General features: G+C 38.6%; 1 protein-coding gene across 4 annotated transcripts in view; it reads left to right on the top strand.

The window, feature by feature from the left end:
- DLG2 (discs large MAGUK scaffold protein 2) overlaps positions 1-16,430 on the top strand; it is a gene marked incomplete at its 5' end in the record, with an annotated part of 1,947,716 nt that overhangs the window by 963,477 nt on the left and 967,809 nt on the right. For 3 of the 4 annotated variants that reach the window (XM_081100118.1, XM_081100123.1, XM_081100115.1), the window contains one exon: positions 4,672-4,833. In XM_081100118.1, the coding sequence (XP_080956244.1) occupies positions 4,672-4,833 (162 nt within the window). The remainder of the gene's footprint in view (positions 1-4,671; positions 4,834-16,430) is intronic. The other variant, XM_081100117.1, reaches the window with a different exon arrangement.

Genomic DNA, 16,430 nt, shown 5'->3' with positions numbered 1-16,430 from the left:
CAAATGATTTCATGGGCCTTATATGGCCCTCGGGCTAGATATACTCCACCCATGCTTTAAAACAGCATCCCCTCTTAACACTTATCTCCTCTGCACGTGTTGTTGCCTTTGCTTAGAGCAGTGGTTCTTAACCTTGGCTGCACATTAGAATCACCTGGGAATCTTTTTAAAATCCTGATTTCTGGGCCTCATCCTCCGGAAATTCTGTTTCTTTGTTATGGGGCCACAACATTAGTAACAAAGAAACAGAATTTCCGGAGGATGAGGCCCCAAAATCAGGATTTTAAAAAGATTCCCAGGTAATTCTAATGTGCAGCCAAGGTGGAGAACCACTGGCTTAGAGTATCCCTTACCTTTTTTTTATTACCATTCTAGATCCTGTTTCAAATGGTAAACCATTTCTACTGCCACAGACTCAGTTTGTATTTATAGTCATTACCAGTATGTATCGTGACTTAGCTGCACATATGTATGACTCACTCAATAGAACTTCTTGTCTTCTTGAGGTCAAGAACTGGTTCTAATTCAGTCTATATTTTTAGCATATATTTCTGAAAGGAATGATGAGAGAGAGATATAATACTTAAAGATCTGATGTTCTTTAAGGTTGTGTCGAGCAAATAACGTGGTTGTCTTTTTTTTCTTGAACTTGAAATCATAATGTTTTGCAATGAAAACAGTTTGTATTTGGCAACCAGAATACCTTTGTAGCTTAAGCAGCTCATGCCTAGTTGATCCATTTGTTCAATTGTCATGTATAATTTTATTCAAAAAATACTTATTGAGCATATTTGCCAGCCACTTGGCTAAGGACTGGAGACATGAGGATAAACAAGACCTAAATGATCTCAGTTCTAACAAAATCTTATGATTCAATGATAAACAGACAAACAAAAACTATGCAACCATATAGCACTATTAAAGCAGTGATTGGGGGAGTATAAGGAGCTATGGAAACACCCACACAATCTAGGCTTGCAGTTCACAAAAGCTTTCCAGAAAAGGAATGTGAAAGCTGGGCCTAAAGGATCAATGAATGTTAAAATGAACAAATTTACTAATAAAATACTTATTGGTTTCTGTAGTCTAATTTGAGGCCCTATCAGTCTTTGAACTGGACCTTAGATTTATGGAAATAATCCTATATAATAAAAGTGTAATATGCTAATTAGACCAGACGTCCTTCTGGACATCCTTCTGGACAACCTTACAAAGAAAGCCAGGGCTGCGAGGGCCAAAGCAGAGGTGGCCGCCCCGGCAGCGGGGACCGAGCCCCTTGCACGAATTTCGTGCATCAGGCCTCTAGTTGAAAATAAGTTCTTTGTGACACCACATAAGTTCAACTAAGTTTATTATCTGTATTATGATAGTTTTGTTTTGTTTTGTTTTTTGTTTTTTATCCAAATCAGTCAGTGAGATGTATACTTTTATGGATAATACCTTTCTCTAAATCAGCTGAATCCTACTACAGGAATCCTGGAGGAGCCACAGTAATCATTTGAACTTTGCAAAATTTTACTTATGGTACCCTTGGATATTTATGTTTCAGATTTTTATGCGTGACATACATACATCTTTACATATGTTAACTCTTAAAAAGCTTAAAAAGTTCCACAAGAAACAAAAAATTGAATTACCATATGACCCAGCAATGTCACTTCTGGGTATCTATCCAAAAGAATTGAAAGCAAAAAAAAAGAATTGAGTTCCAAAGAGATATTTGTATACCCAAGCCCATAGCAGCATTATTCGCATAACCAAGTGGTAGAATCAACCAAACTGCCCATCTACAGATGAATGAGTAGACAAAATGTGGTATGTGCATACAATGGAATATTACTTAGCCTTTGAAAAGATGGAAATTCTAACACATGCTACAACATGGATAAAGCACAAGGATATTATGCTAAGTGAAATAAGCCAGCAATAAAAAGACAAATACTGTATGATTCCACTGATATAAGGTGCCTAGAGTAGTCATATTCATAGAAATAGTAAGTAGAACAGTAGTGGTTACCAAGGGCTGGGGGAGGAGAAAATGAGGAGTTTTTGTTTTATGGGGAGAGTTTTAGCTTTGCAAGGTGAAAAAGTTTTGGAGATTAGTTATATACCAGTGTGGATATACTTACTGTCACTAAACTGTACACTTAAAAATGGTTAAGGTGGTAAATTTTATAATATGCAAATATTTATATATGTATATTATAATATGTAAATATTATAAATATAATATTATAAAATATAAATTTTATAATTACAATTTTTAAAAAAGCTTTTAAAAATGAAAGTAATGATTTCTAATATTTACTCCATTAATCTGAGTTGGGTTGGTGAAATAAGAGTTCAAAAGTAATGAGGCTCACAGCTCATGTAGTGGTGTTGGGGGTTGGCTTGTGACAGGGTAAGGAAGCTTAAGTTCTGCCCTGTGGGTGGTGAGAGCCACTAAAGGGTTGTTAAGAGAAGGACTTTGTCAGTTTGTGACTCAGAAAGGCCCCTGGTGCAGGGTAGAGGCTAGATGGGCAAGGGGCAACCTCAGCAGCAGCCTAGCCAGCCCAGAGGCTGTTGGTGGCCAGCTTAGAACTGATGAGAATCTGAATGTGGGCAGATCAGTGGGTAGGTTAGTGGTGGTGGGGGATGAGGATGGAGTAGATTCAAGATAATAAATTAGACAGACTCAGTGATTTATTAAATTGGCAGATGGTGTGGGGTGAAAGAGAGGATGGAGTCAGAATGACTCCTACTTTTCTGGCTCGGATAACTGAATAGGTGGCAAAGCCTCCCTGAGAGAGAACTGAAGAGGGGGAGGAGATGTAGAGGGTAGATGGGCTGAAGGCCCAGACACTGTACTGGGCATATGCACGACATTCTCCCACTCCCAATGAACACATAACTGATCAAGAATGAATGTTAAACTAGATCCATGTTTCTGAGGCAGATTATCTTCCCAAATTATTCATAGGGCTAAGAAAACAGACGGATGGTATTGTGCAGTTCATGGAAATGCTCTAACCCCATTCTGAAGTGTGTTCTCTCTCAAAGAGGTGTTAGCTACCAAATTGTCGATTCAGTTATCAGACATGGGCTTCATCACCTCATGGGAGTGGGGAGGGTTTGATGATTGAAGAGAGAGATTTCAGATTTAAATCAACTGGACAGGGATCCAGCTCTGTTGCCCATTACTTAGGTAACACCAGACAAGTCTCTGAACCTCTCTGAGTGTCAGTTTTATCATAAGAAAAATGGAGCATCCTAGGTAAGAAGGATTGCAATGGAAGGAACAGATGAGAGCCCTTTGCAAACTATAGTCAACATATGGTGTGCTATATTTTTGTTTTGTTTTGAAATTAATATTAAGCCCTAACCGGTTGGCTCAGTGGATGGAGCGTCGGCCTGCAGACTCAAGGGTCCCAGGTTCGATTCTGGTTAAGGGCATGTACCTTGGTTGCGGGCACATCCCCAGTAGGGAGTGTGCAGGAGGCAGCTGATCGATGTTTCTCTCTCATCCATGTTTTGAACTCTCTATCCCTCTCCCTTCCTCTCTGTAAAAAATCAATAAAATATATTGTTTTTAAAAAGAAATTAATATTAAGCTTAGAACATGTAGAAGGACTCTTTGGGAAATACAAGTAATAATAATCAATTTCTGAATAAAAGTGGACAACAGATTGAATTGCCAACCCTTTTTGTTACTCAGATTATGAGTCAGACCGAGAGCTGATATCCAAAAAAGTCATATTTTCACCTAAAAAAATTAAAGAAATGCAGGCATGATTTTGTAAGAAAACATGTTGTTGGCAACATGACATGATAAAAATAACTGTTGGTGATAATAATGGGGTACTGGGGTAAGGTTAGATATCACAGTTAAGCTTGAGACAATGTTATGACAGTATTTGGACCCCGGCCCATAATACCCCTGTATCATTCACAGAGAACAAAAGCAAAGCAAAGCAAACTAATATTTTACTAGCTGGGTTGTAAGTGGTACATAGAATTCTTAGGAGAAATGATTCCTGGTACTTAACATGACCCACACTGTTTTTATGAAACAAGCTGACCCCTATCACCTGAAAAGAATAAGTGGGCCCATTAAGTTGTTTACTGCTTTGGATTAAACCAGTGGTTCTTCACCTTGGCTGCACATTAGAATCACCTGGGAATCTTTTTAAAATCCTGATTTCTGGGCCTCATCCTCCGGAAATTCTGTTTCTTTATTATGGGGTGAGGCCACAACATTAGTAACAAAGAAACAGAATTTCCAGAGGGTGAGGCCCAGAAGCAGGATTTTAAAAAGATTCCCAGGTGATTCTAATGTGCAGCCAAGGTTGAGAACCACTGGATTAAACAGTTCTTAACAAGCACATCCTCTACCTACAAGCCACCTGTGTTAGCCCGTGCCTCTCAGCACCCTTCTATAGCCCACACGTGGAGATATTACGTTGTCAGGCAAAAGCAATTCATCAGTTTTGGTCGATTTTGACGGCGGCTGGTTCGCTTTTGCTTGCACTTGACCTGGTGTATGGTGACCACCAAAAGAGCCTGCAGCAACGCCCGTTTCGGGATGTCAATGACAGGTACACTGTGTCCTGCAGCTGCAGTTAGAACGTGACGTTCAGGACTGTACCCTTTGCGAACACTAATGCTGTTTTTCTTTCTTGCCTTTCCACCTAGAAGTATCGATACCAAGATGAGGACGGTCCACATGATCATTCCTTACCTCGACTGACCCACGAAGTGAGAGGCCCTGAGCTCGTGCACGTGTCAGAAAAGAACCTGTCGCAGATAGAAAATGTCCATGGCTACGTCTTGCAGTCCCACATCTCTCCTCTGAAGGTCAGTCTGGTTGGGCTGAGAGCTGGCGGCTGCGGTGGGTCTGCCTTGCTAAGGGCGATGTTTGTGGGCCTGATAAAATGAGGCTTTTAAACAAACACGACAGCGGACGGTGGTTGCTGAGTGGTTGCTTTCTGTGTCTTGGAGGCTTTACATGGAAATCCTGACACAGGGCGGTTCCTGCGATTGTGGGAAGGTCTGGAAAATCTGTTTAGGTGCTGGGAATGGGCTAGGGACAGCCCGGGTGAATAATTGAAAGGGGAAGGAAGCCAACCTCAGGTTTAAGAAGCCCAGGACTACATCAAGGTTTTGTTCAAATTGTCTTTTCCCATCTCTCTTCCTGGTCTCAGACAAAATGATGGGAATAGGTAGAACATGAAAACACCTTAGTGTCATACTTTTCCAACACTTTCTACCTTTTAATTTAATTTTAAGCAATTTCTTGATTAAACAGTATTTTGACAAGGAGAGAAAATGAAATGAGAGTAAGGATTTTCTGTGCTCTTTGGTTGCAAATTACTCCGTCTTCGCAGGTGCAGTGGGATTGTATGCTTTGAGTAAAAGCTTACGTGTTGATTAAAGTTAAAGAAAAATTTAATAGAGTCAATGATGTCATAGAAGAGAACTGAAATGAAAAACAAAACCACAAAACTACCTGGTAACCTAGGTTATAGGTAAAGAAAGTTTTATTTCGTTAGCCAGAACATTCATTTTAGCAGTGCTTCTCTATGGTTGTTTTGCAATAAAAAATATAGCCATAAGGTGGCCTTGATGCTTTCTGGAATCTTATACTTTCTGAAATATCAAAGAAAGGATAAATTATGTTTAATATAGCTCCAAAATTTGGTACATTTTAAGTAACCTAGAATCCTAAAAATGTACTATCAAATAAACTAGCTCTAGCTACCATCAATTAATTAAAATAGGTTAATTCTAAACTTTCAGTAAATGTAATATGTAAAAATAAGTAAATGTTATGTCTCTGGAAATCCTTGTTCAGTTCTTCCCCGAGTTTCTTTGGAAAGCATTGAATGGTTGGTGGGAATGAGTATGTTTAACCTGGAGAAGAAAAAGTTAAGGGGATTTACCTTTTAGACCTCAAGGGCTGTCATAAGGAAAATACAGCATTGGTGTCACCCAGAGGGTAGAGGCAGAGCCACTGGGCATAAGTAACAGAAATGTTCATTTGCGATCATCATAAGACCACAAGTCCTGACAGTGAGAGCTCCCCCCCAAAGTGCTGGCGTTCCCTGTCCCTGACATCGTTCAGGCCTGGATGATGACCCGACAATGGTGGTGAGGAGAGGACGCCTTCTTCAGCAGGAGGATGTTTAAAACTGTCCCTAGGGTTCAGCCTGATTCTAGGAATCAGTGATTCTATTCTGTGGTCAAATACCCTTCTTCTGTAATGATTCTTCCATTTTTTTTTTTATATATAAACGAATTCTTATCCTTATTCTGTGTGCTGACCAGTATAAATTGAGAAGTGGCAGAGCTGGGAGATGGACAGCAATGAGAGTACTGCAATTTCAGTTCACTTTTTTTTTTTTTTCTAACTTGTTGAAAGAATCCCTGTAAGGACTTCCATGGAGCTTCCCTTGTTATTTTCCTACCAACATGAACTTTCTTCCCCTTCTTTGCACTTGCTTTTTAATCACCTCTATAGCATGTCTCCTAAAGGCTGCAAGCTGAGTGGGATAATCAAGGCTGGTCTAAAGCTAGCCTGGTTACAGTAAAAAAAAAAAAAAGGAAACAACCAAAAAACATGATAGGATCTTCATTTTGTATATTATGTCTTCAGCATATATATGATTCTATAATTATCTAACCATCTATAGTTTGGGTGATTGCACAATGTATTATGCTACTTAATGCCTCATTTGGAAAATGTATATTAGAGCTGAAGGCAAAGGTTGCTTTTTCTGAAGGTTAGATCAGATCTCAGATATAAAAGGAGATTTCCTATTTTACCTTTATCCCTTGCCTTCCAGAGATCTGAGTTGTGGCTTCAACTTCAGTGACTTCTCTTAGCTTACTAAGGTTTTCAATTTCTCCCTTCTATCTTATTCCTTATTCTGTTCTTGAAAAATAAAATATTGGTTTCTGTGGTTTTCATGGTGATGTTTTTATTGAATGGACCTCACCTATGAATAATAAACCCCTGATATGAAACATTAAGGTTAGAATAGGTTTTTCCCTCCTTTTGGGAACCACCAGCTCAGTGGTGTGAGGCCCAAGATATTGTGAAGAGGATGGGAAGGTAAGTTCACCCAGGACTTCTGCACCCAGGCTGTGAGGTACCTATCAGGAATCCAGGACTTTTCCCTCATGACTGGCTAGAGGTGTTGTTTATGCTGAACAAGATATACTTTTAGATTGCCTTAATGTAGAATCGGTGCACCTTTCTTCTATTAGCAATAATGTGAGGGATAAAAACACAACACTTGGAGATGTAGAGCTGGCCAATTTTCTGGTGTAAATACCCGCATCGTGACTGATTTTAGGCTACCGACCTGAAGCCCCTGGATGTATTTAGGAAGAGGGACACACGAGGCTCTCACCAGCCTGCAGGAGCACAGTACCGCGCACCAGGCTCAAGCGCAGGTATTTTTATAGCAACAGGACCCATTTCCTAATCAAATTGCTAAGGGGCTATGATATTATCCCAGTTCCAGTGCTTGGAAAACCTGCCATGATTGAAATCTAATGTGTTATTTTCTCATAAAGGAAGCCTGTTAGAGTCGGAGGAATGCTAAGGAGGTACAGTTCTCCATTAGAGCTGGCATATCGTCAACCTCTTTGCTGCTTCCCTCTGTCTGGTGCTCTTGGATCAAGTACTAAAAGGGGGGAAGAGTGAGGAGGCAAAACACACTGTCGGGAACTGCCCCTGAATCCTCATTAGCAGACACTGTAGCTCTCTAGTCTAAATCAGGGATTGGCGCGTGGCGCACCTAAACAAGAGTGTGAGATGGCTGGCTAACCGTTTAAATGTCCTGGTGAGCAGACCTCCGGGTCATTAGCTGAGGAATCCCACTGCCGCAGGTTGCACAACTGTTTCTTCCATCCTGTATATCCGTTGAAGCCTGGGTTCTAAGATCCATCTGCGTCTGGCCTGCGCCCGCTGCCTGGCTGATAGATGGGCTTGCCTAGCTTGTTTTCCTTCCAGTGGCTCCGCCAGTGTGAAGTATGGGGTTGGAAAGAGAAATGCAATTTAGCAGTCAATGCGAGGGAATTTGTTTTCCTTGCCTCTAGATGGGAATGCTTTCTCTTCAGATGTTATCTAGACTCTTCCACAAGAGAAATTGGCCTATGCTAGTATATGAAGCAAGAGAACTTTTCTTTTTCGGTTTAGGTCAATTCAATTAATATTAATTGAGTGCCTCCCATGTGCATCATAATAAGTGATGGGGAAACAAAGGGCAGTAAAACATGATTTTAAATATATATATATATAATTTGTGCACTGGTAGGGCCCCTAGCAGCTGCCAGCTGCCAACTCCCTCCCTTCCCCTGGCCAGCCCTGCCCCCTGGTGGAACTCCCAGATGAGCTCCTGGTCAAAGGGACAATTTGCATACTATGCTTTTATTATATAGGATACATCACTCTTCTAGGGGACCCGAGTTCTAATTATTCATTACTTACTCTTACTCTACAACAGGAATTCGAATTCCTCAAGCTTAAATACAATGAGACCCCAAGCATCTGAGAGTATTCTCTAAAAGGGAGGGGAGAAGGAGGAGAGAGAAAGGGAGAGGGAGAGGGAGAGGGAGAGAGGGAGAGAAAGAAGGACAGGCTGACTTATTTTTAAGAATCTGGACATTAGAATACCTGGGTTTTAATCCTAGCCCTTTCATTTAGTAGCTGTATGACCTTGATCAAATTAATCCCTCTGCCTCAGGTTCTGCATCTATAAAATAGAGGTAATAATAATACTTTATCTCATAGGGTTTCTGTGCAAATTAAATGCTCTAATACATGTACACTACTTAGAAACTGCCTGGCACATAGTAAGCACTCACCGATGTTGTTTATTTTTATCTTATTATCAGCCAGCTACCATGACAAATACCTTAAAATCACTTATTTATCTCATTTTATCGCTAAAATATATTGCACCTAGTTTTAAAATTAAATAGTTCCCACTTGGCTGGTGTGGCTCAGTGGTTGAGTGTTGACCTTTGAACCAGGAGGTCATGTTTTGATTCCTGATTCCCAGTCAGGGCACATGCCTGGATTGTGGGCTCGATCCCCAGCGTGGGTCATGCAGGAGGCAGCCGATCAATGATTCTCATAATTGATGTTTCTAGCTCTCTCTCCCTCTCCCTTCCTCTCTGAAGTCAATAAAAATATATTTAAAAATTAAATAAATTATCAACTAAAGGACTTGTATGCATGCATATAAGCATAACCAGTGGACATAAGACATTGGGGGATAGGGGAGGCTAGGGGACTGTCTAGGGTGGGGGGATACAATGGACACATATGTAATACCCTTTGTAATACTTTAAGCAATAAATTAAAAAAACAATAAAAAAATTAAATAAATTAAATAGTTCCCTTCAACCACATAACTAGTAAATAAGATTCCAATATTTTTAACTAAGGCCTCTCTGAATCCAAAGCCCGTATCCCTTATCACTCCTGTGCTGTATCACTTTTCTAAATTGGTCTGCTATTTTTAAAGAGATCTAAAATTTAAATTTTTATTCATTGTTTCCATGTGTGTGAAAGTTGAAGCTCCTTTTCTCCTTGGAACCTTATTCTGTAAAATTAAACAAATATAAAATACAAGGGGATATCTAAGAAATTTAGTTTTCTAAATAAGAACCATGATAAGCGGTGTTAGATGGAAATGAAATACTATGAGAAAATAGAAAGTGTTTTCCTGTTTTGGTTCTATCTTTAATGCCCCCAGTAGAAAACTCCCCATGGACTATGTTCCACTCCCATGACAAAAACTAGTATTTTGGGACTAGTTTCCTTTTTTTAAAAAAAAATCCTTTGAGAATGTAAGAATTTGTTCCTGAGCAAGAGAGACGCACTTTGTTTTGAGCAATGAAGGATTTTTCACATTGAGATACACTCCTCACACTAGGTTCCTGTGTCATTAAAAAAACCAGCTAAGCCAGGCTGGCATGGCTCAGTGGCTGAGCGTCAACCTATGAACCAGCATGTTGTGGTTTGGTTCCTGGTCAAGGCACATGCCTGGGTTGCAGGATTGATCTCCAGTGTGGGGCTTGCAGGAGGCAGCTGATCAATGATTCTTTAACATCATTGATGTCTCTCTCTCTCTCTCTCTTTTTTTTCCCTTCCTCGCTGAAAAAACAAAAGCAACAAAGAAACACAGCTGAGTCCAATGCACAACACCCTCACGTTTCTCCTCCCAAGGACCCAACAAGATCTAGTTCTGTAATTTCTACTTGGTTGTTTATCCTTTTAAAGTGTTTGTTCCAGCTTGCTTAATGTCGTATCTTTTCATTTTCAGAAATAATGTAAAAATTACTCATTGAACCATCAATCAATATAGGAATCACACTACTTTTTATGCTATTTCATGTTACCATGAAATTGTTAGACCAGAAACCTAAGTGGTTGTTTGAATTCTACTTTTATTCATAACCATCAGTTTTGTTTTATTTTAGTAACTTTGCTATCAGTATTACCATTATTGTGTGAATACCCTCAGGTGAGGGTCTATGTTGATTTTGTCTTTATACCCTCAATTCTTCAACAAATACTTGTTTTTAAAATTAACTTAAATGTTAACTATTTGTAAGATCAATAATTGTCTTCTGGAGGTGTTGACACTGAAGGCATAGACTTCTTGCTTTTCCGTTTCTGTTGTCCTCTTCTTTTACCTAATTATCATCGACACAGAATTTCATCAATGTTAAACCTGGTATTTCTTCATATCTGAAATCTGGTTGTGTCCTAAAATCAATGGTATCTTGCAATTAAATCTGGTAGCATCTCCTAGGGTACATAAAAATGTTTTTTATCATCAAAGCCATCTTAGATTTAATGACTTTTTTCAAGAAAGATTAAAGCTCTCTTTCATTGATGGGTGGGAATTGTTTTGATCAGATAAATACAAGTATTCTGTCTTATTAATTCTCTTTGAGACCAAAATAAAGAGTTCTGGGAAGATTTACTGGAAAATGAAAATATGAGAGGTTGGTATAGACTTCTATAACCTTGAACAATTGGGCGTTTGCTGAATATATATGGGAAAACATTGGTGAATCTGTAGGCAGTGCATGTTTAGGAAATTACGGGATTGCTCACAAATGAGGAGTCGGTATACAGAACTGCAGGAAGAAATATAAAGTGTGCTTTGTTTCACTGACTATTTCTTATCAGAATTGACAGACATGCTCATAGGAGGGTGTGTTAGCCAACCCTACAGTAAGTCCTCTTCCTCCATGAAGCCTTTCCTATTAATTCTTGCCTGACTCCATTTGGTCATAACATTGTATGGCACATGGAGTTTACACCACTTCATTATTCTATTAGTTTTTCTAACTAATTGTTGTGTAACTATGTATTGTCCTTTCTTCTATATATTCGGTTTTTCTTGCTTTTCATAAGTGTGTAAACTCCTATTAAATGGACCACATCTTTCTTTTATTTTTCTTTCTTCTCTGTAATTGGCATCTACAATGAAACTAGACCTGACTTCCTAAAGTACATCTGGTGGGATTCTGTCATCATTATAGAAAAACTAAATGGGTTAATGTTGAAAATATGAACTTGTTGAAGGATTTCCCAGTCTTTAATAAGATAATGTGCACTGTAAACCTCTAAGATGGAGATATGGTTAACACACAGTATTTCCCAAACATATTGGTCATGGGACCCATTTTCCCCTAAACAAACAAACAAACAATTTTTGGTTGGGCACATAAACTTTTAAAAATACTATAACAGCCACAAATTATGGCTAATACAATCAATAGAAAAGTGTAACATAAAAATTTCGTTCCAGCCCTGGAATCAGACTCAATCAGCTTCAAATACCAAGTCCTCTACTTACCAGCTGTGTGAGCATTTTCAAGTTATTTAACTTTCTTAAGCCTCAGTTTAATTTTTAAAATAGTGGCATTCTCTCATCTGCTTCTATGAAGTTTGAGAAAAATCTATACGAAAATCTTAGCTCAGAGCTTTTGCCCCACCCTGCATATTTGACTTCATTAGTCATGGGGTCCAGACCAGCAATTACAAAATATGTAGTTTTTTTTCTTTGCAGTTATATTGCTTTGGGCAATATTACTACTAGAAAACTAAGCTGTTTTTGCTTTTTAAAAGAAAATAAGTAATTTACAAAAATGTAAAATCTGTTCATTTCTGTCTCTTGCCACTAGATGGTGGAAGTAGCTGGGCTGATGGTTCAGGAAGCATCTGATCTCAGAGAAGAAACTGAGATTTGTGAGGCTAAATTGAGAGCTCTCAGTTAACAAAAACTATAAGAAGGATATAGCAGAGATGGTCAGACTTGTGAATAACACATTTTGCTCCAGTCCCAGACTTTGAGGAGAGGAAATTGTTGAGTGAAATATGGCCATGACAGATGTATCCTGAATCCAGGCATCAAAGCATCGAAATTCTATGCCTATAGAAACATTTCTTGCTTCAGTTCTTACTAATTGGAAAGCTATTAACTGGAAGCATACTTCAAATAATCTTGGATATTTAAGCCAGAAGGTGGAAAAAGAAAATGGTAGGCATAGGGCCTATTGCAGTATCTCACATTCACCAATGCTCTCTAGAACTAACCCACCATGGGTTAATGGGTTCCCACCATGGCTTTGGAAAGATAAGACAGTGGAATGACATCCAGATCTCCAATTTCTCTTATCTGTATAATAATTATAACAATAACAATGAATTTTCTCTAAGAAATATTATTACCTTGTAATGTATATTAAAGGCATAATATGTTTTTTAAAATAAGTATTTGTAATAACCCTAAATAAGCATCATTGGTGATTTTTTATAGCTGCAGATATTTCTAAAGAACTAACTCAGTTGCACACAGAAGTTTTTCTCAACACTAAGATTTCACTACTGTCAAGATTTGTTATAACAATTAGAAATAATGCACATAAAGCTCACAGAGGCTGCCCATCATTAAAGGGTATTTATTATTAGTTTTGTTAATGCTGCTGCTATCATTGATGCCCTAAAATGAAACATAACTGTTAAACCCCTCCCCATTAAAAGAATTAGAATTGTAACCTCTTAGTGTGTTTTTCATTCTGTTTTTTATTAGCAAAGATATGTAGAAACTATTTCAAATACCATGCATACATTTATAAATAAGTGTTGGCATAGATTGGGATCTATCATTTTTAATTCTTTTCTGGCTAATCCAAAACACTAATAGCATAGAGTGGAAAGCATATAGCCTTTAGCGTCAGACTTACTTGTATTAAAATTCTGGCTCTTTTTCTCTCTAGATGTGTCCGTTAGTAAATCTACTGACTTCTCCCCTACTGTAAATAATAGTATAGAACTCACAGAATTGTGATATTGATTACTTGGATGGCTTTAGAATGCACTTGGCACCTTAGCAGATGCTAAATAAATGGTAATTATTTTATATTTAAAAATTAGAAAATGTAGAGCAAATCTGAATTTAAGCCCAATCAACCATTTGAGCTCTCAAGAAAGATGGCACTTGTCATGTCTTCACACTTGCTGTCCTTGAGAGAATGTCTTTACACTTAGCTAAGCAAGGGTATAAAACCCAAAATTATCTTTCAAATGAATGTGAGTGTCACCTTGGTTTGTTCAAAAAAAGTGCAGCAAATAAATTGGGGACATTAGCCAGGTTTTGAACAAGACTTACTAAAGCATAAAGACATGTACTTTTCTTTTGTGTCTACTTATAGAGGATGGTGGACCATGTGTTGACTCTTTCAAGATGGCTACTTGGAGAGAAGCATTGATTTAGATATATACTTCCTGATATGTTTATTTAATTTTTTTTACTTAAAATGGTTAAAAATCATTACTTCATAGTAACGAGTTGATATGTAGTAAGCTTTGAGTAATAAAATAAAGATATTTAATAAGCTTATTGAATTCATATATTAACCACATCAAGAGTCTGGAAATATTATTACTAACCCATGAAAATGGAACCAATTTTTATTCTATGCCTAGCAATGTATTCATAAGTATACTCTACCAATTTTAAATGCAGATCAAATCCCACTTCTGTAAACTCTAAGGGATCACTCTAGCATCATTCATACGGTATACTTTCATTGCTCTGAAATCAAATCTAATTAACTTGGCTGCGGGGAGGGACCAGGAGGTTGGCCAGCAGGCCCCATCAGTGATCGGGGCCTGCGGGCCAGGGGCAGCTTCTGCGTTGAGCGTCTGCCTCCTGGTAGTCAGTGCATGTCATAGTGACCAGTCATTCCATCATAACAGTCGCTTAGGCATATATATATATATATATATATATATATATATATATATATATTCATATATTCTCACATATGTTACCAGAGCTCTGCTTAACACCACAAGAAACAATGATACAAGTTAGAAAGCTTCTCTCCTTACAAGGAACTTAAATTCTATTAGGGAAATCAAGATATGCATGAATCATACAGTGAACCATATAACTAAGAGTTTATTTAACTTTAGTAAGTACAAATGTTATTTCAGGAGGCAATTTTTTAAGTTCCTCTATAGTCATATACTAAAGAAACCCTGCAATATGTAAGGTTAAATAATGCTTATTTAAGAGAGAATGTTTTATGAGAAAATGTGGTAGAGAAAGTTAAATTGATTTTCCCCAACACACAGAGGAATTGCCAGTGTGGAGCTAGTGGATTCAAGCCCAATGCAGCACTCCCGGGAAGTATTCCCCCAGGCCAGCTGACTCAACAGAATCACTCTGACATCAGATGATCTGTTTCTTTTTTATTGGCAGAACATTGGGGGTGTTAGAGCTTGTGGCCAATTTCGAGGTTGCAGGTAGGTTTATTTAAAATGCATTCAAGCCCTAGCTGGTTGGGCTCAGTGGATAGAGTGTTGGCCTGGGGACTAAAGGGTCCCAGGTTTTATTTTGGCCAAGGGCACATGCCCAGGTTGTGGGCTTGATCCCTTCCTGCCCCCCAGTAGGGGGTGTGCAGGAGGGACCCAATCAATGATTCTCTCTCATCATTGATGTTTCTCTCTCTCTCTCTCTTCCTTCCTCTCTGAAATCAATTAAATATATAAATTTATATAAAAAATTTAAAATAAAATGCATTCAAGAGGCTTTTATCCAAGTCCCTTTACCTACAGCACTAGTGGAGAACAACCTCCCCATCCCCATCTTAAGGATCATTAAGCCATAGGGCACATAGAAGTCAGGTGGCTCTTGTAAAAATCAGCTTGAAATTATAGTGGTTACACTTCAAAACTGGTGCTCTAGTGATAGTTCTGTGTTTATCTCCTCATATTATATGTCAAGTAATTTAATAAGTTGTTTTGTTGGTGGTTTATTTTCTCAGAGAATAATAAAACATTTATATTACCAGGTTTTAATTATAAACAAGCAATATCACACTTAAATATAGCATTTCTAAATACAGGCTCTGTTTCCCGGTTATGGACAATAAAAGCAGAGCTGCCATTAGCCATCCAACATATTTACATGAATTTGCAAAAGCAGCCCTTACCTTATTATTCGTTAACTCTGATGTCAATCTATGTATTTGCCCAGCAGGAGTGCCTCAGTGGTTGAGCACTGACCTATGAACCAGGAGATCATGGTTCGATTCCCAGTCAGGGCACATGCCCAGGTTGCAGGATTGATCCCCAGTAGGGGGCACGCAGGAGGTACCAATCAATGATTCTCCCTCATGTTTCTCTTTCCCTTTCCTTCCTCTCTCTGAAAACCAATGAAAACATTTAAAAAGTTGTATGCATTTGTATGACCATTGATGAGATAGACTTATAAAACTAAATTTGAAGGATCTATGTCTGAAAGACAAATCTACAGAGAGGCTCTACTGTCACAACTCTTATTGGGTGTTTTATCAGAGCTGCTGGGCAGGCGTGGGCTCGCTGTCAACTGTGTGCCATTTGGGAAACCACTGAGCCTCCCTGAACCCTCGTTTCCATATTTGTATATTGAAGATAATAATAAGCATATTTAAGGGCAATTATTAAGGTTAAGGAGGTTTTTGTTTGTCAGCTTGAATTTTACTATCTGGGCTTACAGCACCCACCACCCTGCCAGATTCCTGTGTCTACCCCCCCCCCCCCACCTCTCTCTAGTCTCCATTTCCCCTTCTGTTCTCCTCGAATTCCCACTTTGTAGAACAATCATTGGGGAAGGAATCAGCAACACAAGGTAAAGAAATAGGAGCTTGGGGGAGGAGGGGTTTCAGCATACAAGTCAGCTCAAGGAGTTGTGAGTATGTGGAGCTCTCAAAAAAGTCCATGTACTTTTTGGATACACTAATGGAATTGTCATATCAAAAACAAAGGGGTGATCATTTTGCACTGTCCCACAGTGTGGCATTAGGATCTCAGAATCATATTTCAGGGAGAATGGCAGCAAATTGAAGTGCTTCCAGAGAGGAACAAACAGGTT

Source organism: Myotis nattereri, assembly GCF_964212035.1.
Source record: "Myotis nattereri genome assembly, chromosome: 9".
NCBI classification, from domain to species: domain Eukaryota; kingdom Metazoa; phylum Chordata; class Mammalia; order Chiroptera; family Vespertilionidae; genus Myotis; species Myotis nattereri.
Note: the sequence above shows the minus strand (reverse complement) of the source record. Positions and strands in the feature narration are given on the sequence as shown.